The sequence below is a fragment of the Akebia trifoliata genome, chromosome 4 (assembly GCF_017979445.1).
Source record: "Akebia trifoliata isolate Shusen 1 chromosome 4, ASM1797944v1, whole genome shotgun sequence".
NCBI lineage: Eukaryota > Viridiplantae > Streptophyta > Magnoliopsida > Ranunculales > Lardizabalaceae > Akebia > Akebia trifoliata.
Window position 1 is genome coordinate 1598384 of NC_141378.1, and position 13660 is coordinate 1612043.

General features: G+C 36.7%; 2 protein-coding genes across 2 annotated transcripts; one reads left to right on the forward strand and one right to left on the reverse strand.

The window, feature by feature from the left end:
- Window positions 1–1809: 1809 nt before the first annotated feature.
- On the reverse strand, window positions 1810–4193 carry LOC147402815 (uncharacterized). The gene is made up of 2 exons (XM_086438165.1): window positions 4037–4193; window positions 1810–3860 (listed from the first exon to the last, which is right to left on the reverse strand). Exon 2 carries the CDS (start codon window positions 3455–3457, stop codon window positions 2129–2131), a length of 1329 nt encoding a protein of 442 aa, XP_086294291.1. The 5' UTR covers window positions 3458–3860; window positions 4037–4193; the 3' UTR covers window positions 1810–2128.
- Window positions 4194–7728: 3535 nt separating this feature from the next.
- LOC147402816 (sm-like protein LSM3B) lies at window positions 7729–12806 on the forward strand. The gene is made up of 3 exons (XM_086438169.1): window positions 7729–7967; window positions 11299–11394; window positions 12526–12806. Exons 1-3 carry the CDS (start codon window positions 7851–7853, stop codon window positions 12604–12606), a joined length of 294 nt encoding a protein of 97 aa, XP_086294295.1. The 5' UTR covers window positions 7729–7850; the 3' UTR covers window positions 12607–12806.
- Window positions 12807–13660: the final 854 nt, after the last annotated feature.

Here is a 13660-nt window from a genome sequence, read left to right on the forward strand (position 1 = left end):
TCGTATTAAGATCAATGGACTTTGAAGATAATTTACTGAATATTGCCACTATTCATATTGCTTGTGTGGAATTCCTTCAAGTGTTACAAAGAAGTTTGATGTCGGACTGACTCACACACCGACACGAGCATATCATTGACTAACTAGAATACAACAGGTTATGTTGGTATTAGGTGCCGGATCCCTTTCTTTAAACATTGACATAGCATGATCAGGAACAAAGCCAATATTGTTCCTCTCAGGTAAGTTTCTTAAACTCTCCACACCTGTTAGTTGAAATTCATCACAAAAATTTCCGCTCAAATATCTAAAATCATCTATGAGCTCTTCTCAGATATACTCTAGTTAACACCCAAACAGCTATTGAAACCTTTTGGCACACTCCATGCCAATTCAAGATTGTCTTGCATACAACAAGACTTACAACCGATACACCCAGACACAACCCACATATCCAGACAATCGTTTGGATTGTTTGTACTTGAAGACGTTGACAAAGAACTAGATCTTCAGCCCAGCAAGATTAGAACCCACAATAGGGGTGCTAAAGCACATCAGGTAGTTCTGCTTTGAGGGAGTCTACTCTTAACATCTAAAGGAGTATCAAGTGTCAAATTGGATTGAGCGAAGGTTTCACTCTTTCAGACTACATAATGCTTAAAACCCTCCCTATCAAAATTTGGAAGTGTAAGCTCAGAACCGAGGAACACAATCAACCCCTCTCTTGCTTCAGCACAAAGATTTTGAGACAACCAGGACTGAAAGTTGGACTTGAACTCACGACCTCAAAGTTACTTTACAATGTGTCAGAACAACAGAGCTATGGAAACATATCAGATAATTCATCTCGTTTTACCTCCTTAGAAACGTTTTCTTATGCATAAAACAAGGAAAATAAAAGCAAACCAAGGTTCTTTAAAGGGATGAAAATGAAGAAACTACTCACCAGAATGAAGACTAACTTGTCGCAGACTAGTGGTTTGATGTTCTGATCAGAATGTTGGAGACCCTTCTGAGTACCATCAAGAATTCCACAAGGCCCAGTACCTGTTTTTTTTTTTTTTTCCTCTCTCTAAAGCATAGGCAACAAATACATCACATACAGCAAACAACAACACTCAAATCTCATTAGGACATAAAATCTCACCAAGGATCCAACAACAATGAAGCAGAGTGTTCGATTCGACTCCTGCAAACTCATAAAAGAATAAATTAAGTTAACACCTCTTCTGTGCAACCACATCTGCCACTTAAAAACCCAACAAAGACCCAAATATCTTCTAGATATTATTGATGAGGATCCTCAACCCTCGAGAAAGTCCTTTCACCAAAACTGACTTTCACTGAAATCATGAACTGCAATTTTGGTTGCTGATTTGTGTAACCAACTCAAAAAATGAGAAAAATAAATTCTTCTAAAGAAAAAAAAAAAGGTAGGGTATTGCTAGCAACCTGAAAGGATCTGAAGAACCTATAAACCAAAGTCGCAAATATCAAGAAGACAAAAACATAGGTAGATGATGAAATTGAAATATGTAGGTATGTCATAATCAAAGTATTAATGATATAGTAAACTGTGGGGTATTGGACACTTATAGGTCACTAAAAAGTGAGCATAGTAAAGCAGACCTCCTGTTACATCTAATTAATTCTCCATAAAAAATGTAGGTCCCATCTCGCCTGTGGGAAAATAATTAGAAATTGCAAACTGAAAAACCATTGAGCAGTAAAACTGCCCAAACCTCCGCACAAATCAAAACTACGATACTAGGATACTCAAAGTCATAACAAGAAACCACGTACACGAGGGGAAAAAAATATGCATCCAGCAATAATTTATATGTTCACCAAAAGACACAACAAATCAAAACTATGATATTGGACAGTCAACAGTTACAATTAGAAACCACATACATGAGGAGGAAAAAAAGAGAAAAAAAAAAAAAAAAACAGAATTTTTCCATAATTTCACACCCAAAAGTACTGCATGCTATGATGGCCAAACTCCTCAGAAGGCAATAGTTGGTAACCTTTACCCACCCAAGCTTAACCAATGCATGTAGGAAGACAAAAGATATGAACAAGATACCTTCACTCAAAATGTCCTAGCTCAAATTAACATTTTGATTTATGCCATTCGGTCATAGTCGGGCTCTACTTCCTTACGTTTCAATTCTAATGCCATACGCTCATTTTCAAGCTTCATCCTCTCATTTTCCATTCTCAACTTATCCAATTCCCTATCTTTTTTCCTGCTAAATCTCTGCCACTTGAACCGTTGCTTCTCCAACTCCAACATCTGTGCTTGAATCTGTAACTTCTGTTCTTCTAGCTGAAGCGAGCGAGTCCTCGTCCACTGCTTCTGTACCCAAGCTGCTTTGCTACCTTCAGAGAACACTTGATTCATGTCAACAGGGACATTTTGCTGAGAAATTGTGGAATTCCCGAAATTCATATCTCCATGGTCCTGCCCTTGTTTCATCCTCTTTACAAAGCACCCAGACCCACCAAACATTCCTCCATTATCCCCATGTAAACCATGATTCTCCTCGGCTTCATCATCGAGATCGTCGCTTTCAGCATCTTGATCATCTTCAATGGCATCATCGTGTGGGTGTCTCCTAGTTTCATGAATTTCACCATCATCCCTACTTCTAAGAGCCAATTGCAAGGACCGCTGAAGCGCCGGATCGGGAGGGAGATGTAATCTGTTTCCATTGTGGTACGAGCACATCTCTTCGTAGAAAAGATGCTTCGAACTTAAAATCTTCCTAACAGTCTCTTTAGCTTTCTCCGATAAATGGTCCATGATATCTAAAAGTACGGGGTTCTCGACAACCTTGCAAGACGTTCCCCTTCCGAGAATATCTGTGAGTCTCTTGTACCTCTTGTTAAGGTCATTGAATTTGTCCTCACACTGTTGTGGCGAAACATAATACCCCCTCTCGGCCATAACTTTTGAAACCGACTTCCACTTTCCCTTCTTTTGTAGTATTGCAAATTTTCTTCTTCCCCCGCTATTACATTCCGAAGATGCGTCCTCACCCATGTAAGAAACTACGGTGATCAGAAGCCTCACCATTGTATCGGTCCACTTCATGCGTTGCCACGGGGAACCCTTCTTCCCTCTACCGGCTTCAGTATGGCCATCGACACCACCTTCAGTATAACTTGGTTCGTCCTCATCGCTAGTGCAAGTCTTCCCCTTCTCTCCTTTGTTGTAGTCCACTATGGAGATGGGTTGTTCACATTCGTGCATGTTTCCCACCGTGTGAGGGAAAACCCCGTGAATTGGAGGATGGACCATTGATGCCTGTTGGGAATGGGCGTGCTGTTGTTGTTGTTGTTGATGGAGGACATGTGGGTGTTGTTGGTGATGATGAACATGCATTGATCCTTGCAAATCTAGAACTCCATAAGAAACACCTGGAATCATATTTCCAGAATTCCCTTCCATTGCTTGCTACAGAAAACTAATTCAGATCAAACCCATCCAACAATTTCCCTTCAAACGCTCGATCAAACCGTGTTTCTTTCTACACAAACCCCATTTCGTGCAAACCCAGGTGAATTTTCCTCTCTTGAAGCTCCTACTGTTCTTTTAGAGTGATCTAAACTCCTTAAACCATAGTACCATACCATTATGTATTCTTACCCAACAGATGATCCAAAACTCAAGGCCATTGACATTATAGATTCTATAACCCAATCAAAACCCTAGATTGCAAAAATCTCAACAAAATCCATCTCTAACAAACAATCCCCTAAAACATGCAGATTCAGACCAAAAACCAATCAAAACACTTCAATTTCCTCCATAAGGAATCCAAATCACAAACCATTTCCCGATTATAGACCAACTACGGAACCCATGTCCAACATCGCCAAAAAATAAAGGAAAAAATGGAAAAAAAGAGGAGAAAATCAATCAGAAACTCTACTCATGTTCATCCAAAAAAAAAAAAAAAATTGCAGATCAACCTATCTGGATTGAAATTTTAAAATAAAATCTACATATTTGCGATTGAGCTGATACCCGTTTCGAGATTAGAGTCTTCTCCAGCATTTGAGCCGAGAAACCAGTTTGAAGATCACGTTGAAGAACATCTCTTTCTTTGGTGGGGTTTGCTCTCGTCTATATATATATTAGAAGAGAAAGAGGACCCGAATAAAGGACTGGTAAGATGCAATGAATGGGCAAATCTGGTGAGGTGTGGGTCCATTTTAGACTAATTTAAGTCACACTCGCACAAAAAGTTACATAGGGCATGACAACAAAATTGAAGAATATGTTAATTTTGCATAATTGCTCTTGAAACCCTAGCTTTTCATAAGAGACCCCTGCCAACTGGCACACATGTAACCACTTGGACCCACTATTTACCAGGGTTCCCACTTATGATCTTGTGTGACTGGTATTGCTTAGTGTAATTATAGTGATACAGTGCTGATGTGGCGATGCATAGATAATCATAAATTTCTTTTTTCGAGATACGACTTAAAAAATCAACGGTTTGACAGTCCCAGACAACATGGAACGTAGTGTCCAATGTAGGCACTCCATCATTTTCCTTTGGATTAATATAAGGCCTACCCAACATGGTTTTTAATCTCAGATTTTTGTCTGGTCTGATTTACGAACGTTGAGTCGTATAGCATCTGGAAAGAAAAAGAAGAAGAGTCCTGATTTTATTTCTCTTTTGACCTAATCCGTCTCTATCGATCTTCTTTCTTCTCTTTAATAGTTATTTTGTTTCTTTTATTTAAGTCCTTCATTCATCTTCTCTTCCTCGTATTAAAGATTATTACTATCACATCTTCGAAAAAACTATTTGAAATTAGATCTAAATCCCTTTAGAATGTACAATGAATGGAGGTAAAACCTTTAAGGTGAGTTCCTAATGATCTTTTATAACTCATCATAAATATCATTTCCTTGCACACAAATATAGAAAGAATGAGTCTAAGAGCTTTTTAGTTCTAAGTGAGTTAAAACTCATGTAACATAATTATGATATTTATGAGAAGGGGCAACATTGATTTTACCTTACAAGTTGAGTTTGAGTGACTCACAAAGAATGACTCATGAGGCAACACATGATCCAGACCAATCTAAGCACAAAAGCCAATGATTGACATTTATACATATCCCAATGACACACATTTGGAAAATATTTATTTCGATGATAAATCTCAATTATTGGATTTTGTGTTTCATGTTCTTTTTTTTTTTAGTCATTCTTCACGAGTTACTAGATCTTGACACTAGCCTTCAAAAAACATTATTGCTTTAACATCAATGAATGATGCTTACTTTTTGCCAAGAGGCAAAAACAAAATAAAGTATTTTGTATATTATATGGATTTCTTTAATTTTAACTAGGGTCATGTTGGAGTGACCTCAGCAGGAGACACCTTGACATGGTGGTGTTTGCATGTCCGTAGATGCGTTTTACTCGTGTCTCAAAAAAACACATCTACGGGCATGCACATGTCATCACATCAAGATGTCCCTTGTGTGTCTCCTATTGAGGTCACTCTAGTATTAATCTTTTAACAATTGTGTGTCTAGGTTGGCAAGGAGGCCTTAATTTGATGCAAGATATTCTCATAATCTTATGCAAGATGGAAGTCGAATCCTGAAAACACCTCGAGGGTATCCAATTGGGCCCACTAACCTTATAGGAGATCCTTTGGTTCATCAGTACTCAACACAATCCATTTTATTGGTGAATTATAATTGTTAGATTTAATAATTTATTATGATGTATTCTTAGCAATTATTTCATCATTAATGTATCTCATTAATCAAACAAATTTTTATTTTCATTTATAGGTCTAACAAGAAAGTGTTCGAATATCGTTAGACATATTTAATGTGACATTAAGGCCTTTTTAGAGAAAGTAGACCAAACTTTTTGTATTAATAAGAAGGGTTTTGTTAAGGTGTGCCCTTAGTCTAATAAGGATAGCAAATTATATTTTATGTTTATGAAATTAGTGCATGTCCGTCACTTGGTGTTTCACATAATTATTTTGTACGACTTAGTATGGTATCTATATTGTCCGTTAACTACTTATAGGCCAATACTTGGTAATTCAACCCATGGGAGTTGGCTTAGAGGCAAGGCGAGCCTTGATAAGCTCCTCAAAAAGAAGGTCAAGTGTTCAAAACCTTACAAAGCAATGAACCCCTTGGGGCCACCCTCCAAGTCCAATACACCATTGACTCAATAAGTTGCACGTAGGACTTTTTGAGGGGGCGATGCATGTGATTGTGGGATTAGTCTCACCTGAAGAGTGGGGATACTCACGATAAGCAAAAAAAAAAAACCTTGATAATTCTAATTGATATTGGAAATATTTGAATCCATCACTTGGGGTTAAAGTTTTGTTTCAAATTGGATATAATTTGTATTTCATCTTCAACCCAAGCTATTGGCAAAACATTTTCGGACACTTCTCTTTGATGTTGTTGTAAACCATCTTTTTCCCATTGAGCAAGTTTTTAATAGTATTTGGTGGAAACTTTGGGAGTTAAAAATTATTTGTGGGTCTATAGTTGATAAAATACTAATCTCGGTTGTCTAGCAAAAATATGAAAATCAGCATATCATCACATTGATATTGATCACTCAAATAATTCTATTACAACTTTGATGTTTTCAATCCTTTGCTAAACAAAGAAAGTAGCAACCAATAATTAATAGATGAAAGAAGGTTTTGAACTCAAGTCGTCATATTAATCCTTACAGACTTTTATCAATTTAGCAAAGTTGATACCATTGTAAGGTTGATGTCATATTGCCCAGTGCTGGCCAAATGAACTAATTGCACCTATGTGAGAGATTAATTATGGGAAATTAATTGATATATTTTTCTTCTTTTATAACTTCTATTGGCACGTGAACTTTTAATATTGTCATGCCCTAATTACTTAAAGGGGGAATGTTAACGTCTAAAACCTCATAGGGACATTAGTATTGTCCAACATTTTTTATTTTTTTTAAATAATACCCTTCTTCGTTTTGTCTTTAAAGAAAAAGACAAAAGCATGTTAGTCTTTTACACAATAATTAATAAATGCATTTATTATATTGGCATTTATTGTCCAAACATTTACTACAAAAAAATATACTTAATTCAAAATACTTAAATACTTATAACATTTATTATGTAAATAAACATTTATTGTTTAAAAGATTAATACACTTATTTTTTTTACTAAAAGACAAAATAAAGAGGGGTATTATTGAAAAAAAAAGTGCTGGACAATGTTAATGTCCCTACGAAGTATTGAACGTTAGCATTCCCCTTACTTAAATTATTTATCAACCCAATTAAAATTAAGACACTATTTAAAATAAGAATTACTCTTTCTATATAAAAATTATCTTCATAGTACTTGCACAAGATAAAAAAGTCACAAATGACTATTATCATAAAAGAAACAAGTTGACATCAACAGTGATCGTCTGTCCCAATCTCTTGATGTTATTCTCATGCTCATTGATATCTATCCCAAGGCGAAGGAATTATCCAAACCTAACATTCTTGGGAGAACGCCGTATTTTCACCTAATTAAGTTGTGTTCTTTAATTTAGTTTGGGTGTGATAAGTAAAAGTTGGACTTCCAATAGAAGTTCTCTCACACTTTTTTTTATAGAGTAGGGGCGAAAGTTCAAAGAGTCACACATGATGACATGAATCATGAATGTTCATTGGGAAAGTCTAGGGTTTAAGTTACAAACCAACTCTCGGTAGTACAGGATCCACCTTTAGAAAGTAAAGCAAAAGAAAAACACAGTTTTAAGCGGACGAAAGGCACAAAGTAAAGCAAAAGAGCAGAGATGACGAGCGAAGAAGAAAGCGCGGTGAGAGAGCCCCTTGATCTCATCAGGCTCAGTCTCGACGAGCGAATCTACGTTAAGCTTCGGTCCGATAGAGAACTAAGAGGAAAGCTTCATGTAAGATATTATTCTCTTAGATTAAATAATTTATTCTCCTTAATCCCTCAACCGTTTCTACTCGTTTTTTCTGGCAATTCTACTGATATTCTTGGTCTGGGGTTTGGTTTATTTCATGAAATATGATGTTTCTCATAATCCATGAAGTTTTTCTGAAATGGGTTTCGTTTTTCTTGGATTCTATTATTGTTTTTGGTTGTTTTAGCTATTTGGGTGTCTTGTGAATTTGTGTGTTCTTGTATGTGGAAAGGTACTCATCAATTTTTTCTGAAATGGGTTTTGAATTATGTTGTTGTTTTTTGGTTTTTTAGATCGTTTAGCCGAATGGGTGTCTTCTGAGTTCTGAATTTGTGTGTTCTTGTATATGGAGAGATACCATTGATTCTTGAAGCCCATCAAGTCGTATATTGGACTTGATTTCCTAAAGTTTTCATCTTTGGGTTGGGAAACTAAGAAAACCGACTAATTATTTGATTATAGTAGGATTTGAGAAAAAACTTTCTTCTTTGAGATGGACGCTTGGAGACTTGATTGAAATCCCTTCAAATCAGATAAAAAATTGAGTCTAATTCTTGAGAGGTCGCTTCTTGAAGACAGTTGGAGCCTTTTACAAAGTGCAAGTGATTAATGAGGAGAGTATCCCAGGATTCAACAAGAAAGACTTGATCTTTTTCCCAAGCTACTTTGCAATGAACGAATAGGTGATTAACTATATAATCATGATTCTTACACATACTACATCGATTCAAAATCATCATTTTCTGATGATTGTGATTACCCATTGCTCACAATTTCGTCCATTACAACGGTCCTTATAAAATCTTTCACACTAGGAGGAACATAAGCACCCCCGAATAGAGCTCATACTTGGACTCTCCACATCAAGACCTGCCCATCCAGAGCACCCAAATTGAGCTTTGACTCCATGTGAGGTGCACACCTTTTTTTTATTTTTTATGATGGGGGTTCTACACCCGTAAGCTTGACTAGCAGGGGCGAGGCAACTGGCCTCTTAGAGCACCATATCTCACCCAAATCCCCCGGGTACATGCAATACCCCCACAAACCACACATACCAAGTGAGCAGGGAAAAATCCCTGTGGGTGGCCAACGAGGGTGTTTGAACTTAAGACCTCTCCCTTTTTGGAGGGATGCTTTGGCCACTGTGCCGAACGCTAGTTGGTTAGGTGTGCGCCTTTTGTTGGAGTATATATATCTATCTCTGAAGATGCCAACTTCGCTAGGTTGGTGAGGCTTGAGGAGAGTTGATTCCACGACCTAGGTTCAAATCTCCTTGAACCCACATTTGCTTTTTTGATAAATACAGGTCTTTCTATACATTAAAAAAACTTAGCCCTGACAGTGGTGCAACTTTTCGACCTCAGACAACCATCTGAGAAAGAAATATGACTATTGTGGGGGAAATTCTTGAGCACAGACACGTGGCTCAAATAAGGGCCAGAATTAATGATTTTAAGCTCGGACGAACTGCGACTTTTGCTCGGTTTATTAACCTCGACGGATGCACGGATATATAGCTTGGAACTAAGCCATCGACTAATGAAGTAGTCCGGGCAACTGCAGTGTAGGTCGGGAGGACAGATCTGACAGATGTGCCAATGATGGACAGTCGGTCCTAACAACCCACATCATGTCAGATCAACTCTGATTTTCTCAGAAGTGACAGGGCAGTTGCAACAACTCCTGCAGCTGACATGTCAGGGAGTGAGCTAACTGCCCTAAGTCACCTCAGAGGGTGGCACAGAAAACGATCAAGTTTAACGCCTATATAAGGAGGAAAACTATGAGTAAAAGGGGGTTCGATTTCTTCTTCTCTAAAAAAAAGGGCACTAAATTACACTAATCAACTTTGTCTAACTTGATCGTCGGAGTAGGCTGATTTGCAGGTCTGCCCGAGCCAGGAGAGAAGAAAAGGGTAGAGCCAATTCGTGCCTCTACAACTATTAATAAGAATCTAAGAACATAAGATATTTCTAAAACTTCCATAATCCATCATATAACACCTTATTTTTTTTCTTTCAATTCAGCTTTAAATATCACTGCCATAAAGCTAGGTCTACGTTATGCACAAGCAAAGCCCCCAACGGTTAAGCAAAATGTTGTTATCTCTCACAAAAACTTCCCAAGATAAAGTATCTTATAGTCAATTCTATGACTCGGACAATTTTCCAATGAAGTATAGCCACCATTTCTTTAACTCCACAAATCAATTGATTATAATAAATTTCATCAGCTCGTCCCCGTCATTTCAGTCATCCCAATATCTTTAATTTCTCCTATTCACATGTAAATGCTTATTTTTATTTGGGGATGGCTCTTCTGCAGCATAACTCCAGACCTTGTCACTGGAGCGATAAAGTTTCATTTGCATGTAGCAGCTTAGGTGGCATGCCCAAAGAGCCCAATTGTTTAATCACCTCAGCATCTGCTCATGTGGCAAATTTCAGTATGCGCTCTTCCATGTAGCTGAAAACTATACAGAAAGAATGCAGATACACTAGTAGACTGCTATGAACGGGTTCTAGTTATTGCTCCTAATGAACACTTCCCCTTTTATTTTTACCTTTTACAAAAATAAATAAAAATATAACTAGTTCTCTCTGTTTTTTACTTAATATTTTGGATAACATTGTTTGGACATATACATCTACAGCATGCTACCTTGTATTTAATGCTACATTGTATTTAAGTTACCATTCAGTTACCATTGTATTGGGTCCTTCTTTGTAAGTTTTCTTCCCTGTTAGTTGAATGGGCTAGTAATGACTTTAATTCCAGAAAAAGACTTCTGTGGGCTATGCTTCCCTCGGCTATTGCTTGGGGGGTTTGAAACGAGAGAAACAACAGGGTGTTCAATAATAAGACTAGAAGCTCGCATGCAGGCTTTTTGGAGATTTTGGGCTATTTGTACCTTTGGTCAAAACAGTATAAAGAGTTTGCAGGATTCTCTTTCGATGATTTTATCTTTAGATGGAACGACCTTTGTAATTAGTGATGTTTTATTTTCCTTCTTGTTCTTTGTGAGGCCTCCTCGGCCTCCTTGTATTTGTGTTCTCCTGTATTTGTTTTCCTTTATCAATATATTACACTTTTCAAAAAAAAAAAAGTTACCGTTCAGTATTTGTCCTTCAACTCCTTCTTCTTCCCGGTAGAAACATTTCTGTTGATGTTTTTCTTTCAACCCAATTGACTTCCTGTACTCATTTTTGAGCAATTTTCTTTTACTTTATGCCTTACGCTGATTACATGCTGATCCTTGATGTGTACTATCTTCTCATTTGGTGCCATTGGCTGTGATCCTCTTCTGTAGGCCTATGACCAGCATCTGAATATGATACTCGGGGATGTTGAAGAAATTATTACTACAGTGGAGATCGATGATGAAACCTATGAAGAGATTGTTCGGGTATTGCATAATTCATATTGTTTATGTTTATCTTTTGAAACCTCACTTGTTGTTTGCCTTGGAGATTGATCCATGGTCAGGGATCAACTCACTATGTTTGGGTTCAATTCATTTTCATATTGCTGCATAACAAACCCCATAGAAGAGAAGAAGAAAAAGAAATAATGAGCATATTTTGAGTCGTCTTGTTTTTTTTTTTTTTTGAAGTGCTTGTGGCATGGAGTAGATCACTTCATGTTTCCCTCTGTATTTGTCAATTTGTATAAGCATCTTGAAACTTGACAAGGGATCTTGTAACAACTCTACAATATTTTTTTGATTAAAAATACTTTTTGGCCTGAAAAAAAATAATTTTATGAAATAAAAACTTCAAAAATAATGGTCCGCATTGGCCAAATAGCGTTTGTTTTAGAAAAAAACATTTTTAGCTAAATAAAGAAGGATGAGACTGATTGATTCTCTTAATAAGATAATAATTACAGCAATCCTAATAGGGTTTTATAGAAACCAAATCATATCTAGAGATAAACTCTATCCCTAATAAATCTCAACCAAATCAATCTAACCTTATCTTAACCTCAATAGATATGATACGGTGTATCGTAGTACACCTTATTACAATACATCATAACTAGTTACTCCAATAAGAAAGAATTTTATCTGGTACAAAGATGGCAATCCATCAATTATCTCCAAGAACTTACTCTTATCCATGTTTTTTTTTTCAGTGCACATTAACTAATAAGTTGTAGGCCCTGAAATTTACCACCTTTTGCTCACCATTCCCACATTTGTAGTGGTGTCAGCCACTTCACTGGCAAACCCGTATCAAGAATCTGCTTTCACTTAAAAAATTTCCTTTAGGAAGGAATGAGAATTCATTCCACTTTGCAGTGAAGCCACTTTTCTTTAAAATTCTCTCTTTCTGTAAGAATTCTTGTACCCAAGATAGGGAAAAAGAAAGAATGTTAGATCTCTCATTAAGTAATGAAGATGCACTGTGGTCTTATGCAGGTCTAAATTGAATTTTGTTTGTTTTCATAATTACACTAAATTTATTTTCATCTTCTGGTCTGCAGTTGTGCTCATCATGGATAACTGACCTTTTTTTTCTTTTTTTTTTTGTTTCAGACTACAAGGCGTACCATTCCATTTCTTTTTGTCAGGGGTGATGGTGTAATACTGGTTTCTCCACCATTAAGGACGGCTTGATTAAGAAAAAAGTAGAGATTAGGATAGACTGAAGTTTAGAAATTAGCATGTTCATGTTATATAGTCTGAAATATTTCTCGCAGGATTTTGTTTAAGTGGGAATTGTGATTCAGCTAAGCCTCTTTGTAAAAGACCCAAATTTCAATTCAGTCAGTTTCTGTAAAAGACCTAAATTATAATTCAGTCATCTTCTTCTCAAAGACTTTCTTCAAATGTGGCAAGGTTTAATTTTGTCTTCCTTGACCTCATACAAGCTAAGCTATTCATTGTTCTACAAGGGCTATCAATGGATCTGATTGCATACAATATTGGATTGGATCCTTAACAGATCTGATCCTTGATCCTAGCCATATGTGGTGATACTGTGTCGTGGCATGGATTGGACAAACTATTTGATGAGCCGTGACACGCTTGATGATACCGTTTTGAAGGAAAAATGCCTTGTGTAATGGTTCAAAACATATTGCTAAAGTCTTTAGGAAAGTTTAGTTTTTGTTAAGATCGGAGAGGAAAAAAAAACACCATAAAGATTTTTTGATTATTGTGAGTAATTTATAACTGAAGTCCTGTTTGTTTCTTATAGAATGTTTTTCGCAAAGTAATTTTATTCTTCTCCAAAGAAAGAGCAAATATAGTTTTAAGAGTCATTTTGGAGTAACATTAAAATTGACATCGATTCTCACATTGCTGATGTGGAGGCGCACACATAACCATACATGATCCATAGATAAATATATATCCACATCAGCAATGTGAGAATTCATGTCAATTTTAACGTTACTTCAGCATTAGAGGTAATTTTTTACATAGCAAACACTGATTTGATCAAAATATCTTCACCGCAAGGAGAAAATCTCCATCCACATGAATTTCTTACACTTGGCAGCTCAGGTGATGCGTCAAAAGGGTTGCTTAGACAATCTGGGCCGGTCCGACCGGTTAACAAAGGAGTGGGTCTGGTCTAGATTCGACTCGATTTAAACTGGTTCATCTAAGACCGTGACGGTCTGATCCATTCATTCACCTACTTTCACACTCTTAAAAAGATTCTCTA

What these genes read in the sequence shown, in the direction of transcription:
- LOC147402816 (XM_086438169.1), top strand. Translation starts at nt 7,851, where the DNA reads ATGACGAGCGAAGAAGAAAGCGCGGTGAGAGAGCCCCTTGATCTCATC. An exon ending in AACTAAGAGGAAAGCTTCAT is followed by an intron (nt 7,968 to 11,298) that starts GTAAGATATTAT and finishes CCTCTTCTGTAG; the next exon opens with GCCTATGACCAGCATCTGAA. An exon ending in CCTATGAAGAGATTGTTCGG is followed by an intron (nt 11,395 to 12,525) that starts GTATTGCATAAT and finishes TTTTTGTTTCAG; the next exon opens with ACTACAAGGCGTACCATTCC.
- LOC147402815 (XM_086438165.1), bottom strand. Translation starts at nt 3,457, where the DNA reads ATGGAAGGGAATTCTGGAAATATGATTCCAGGTGTTTCTTATGGAGTT.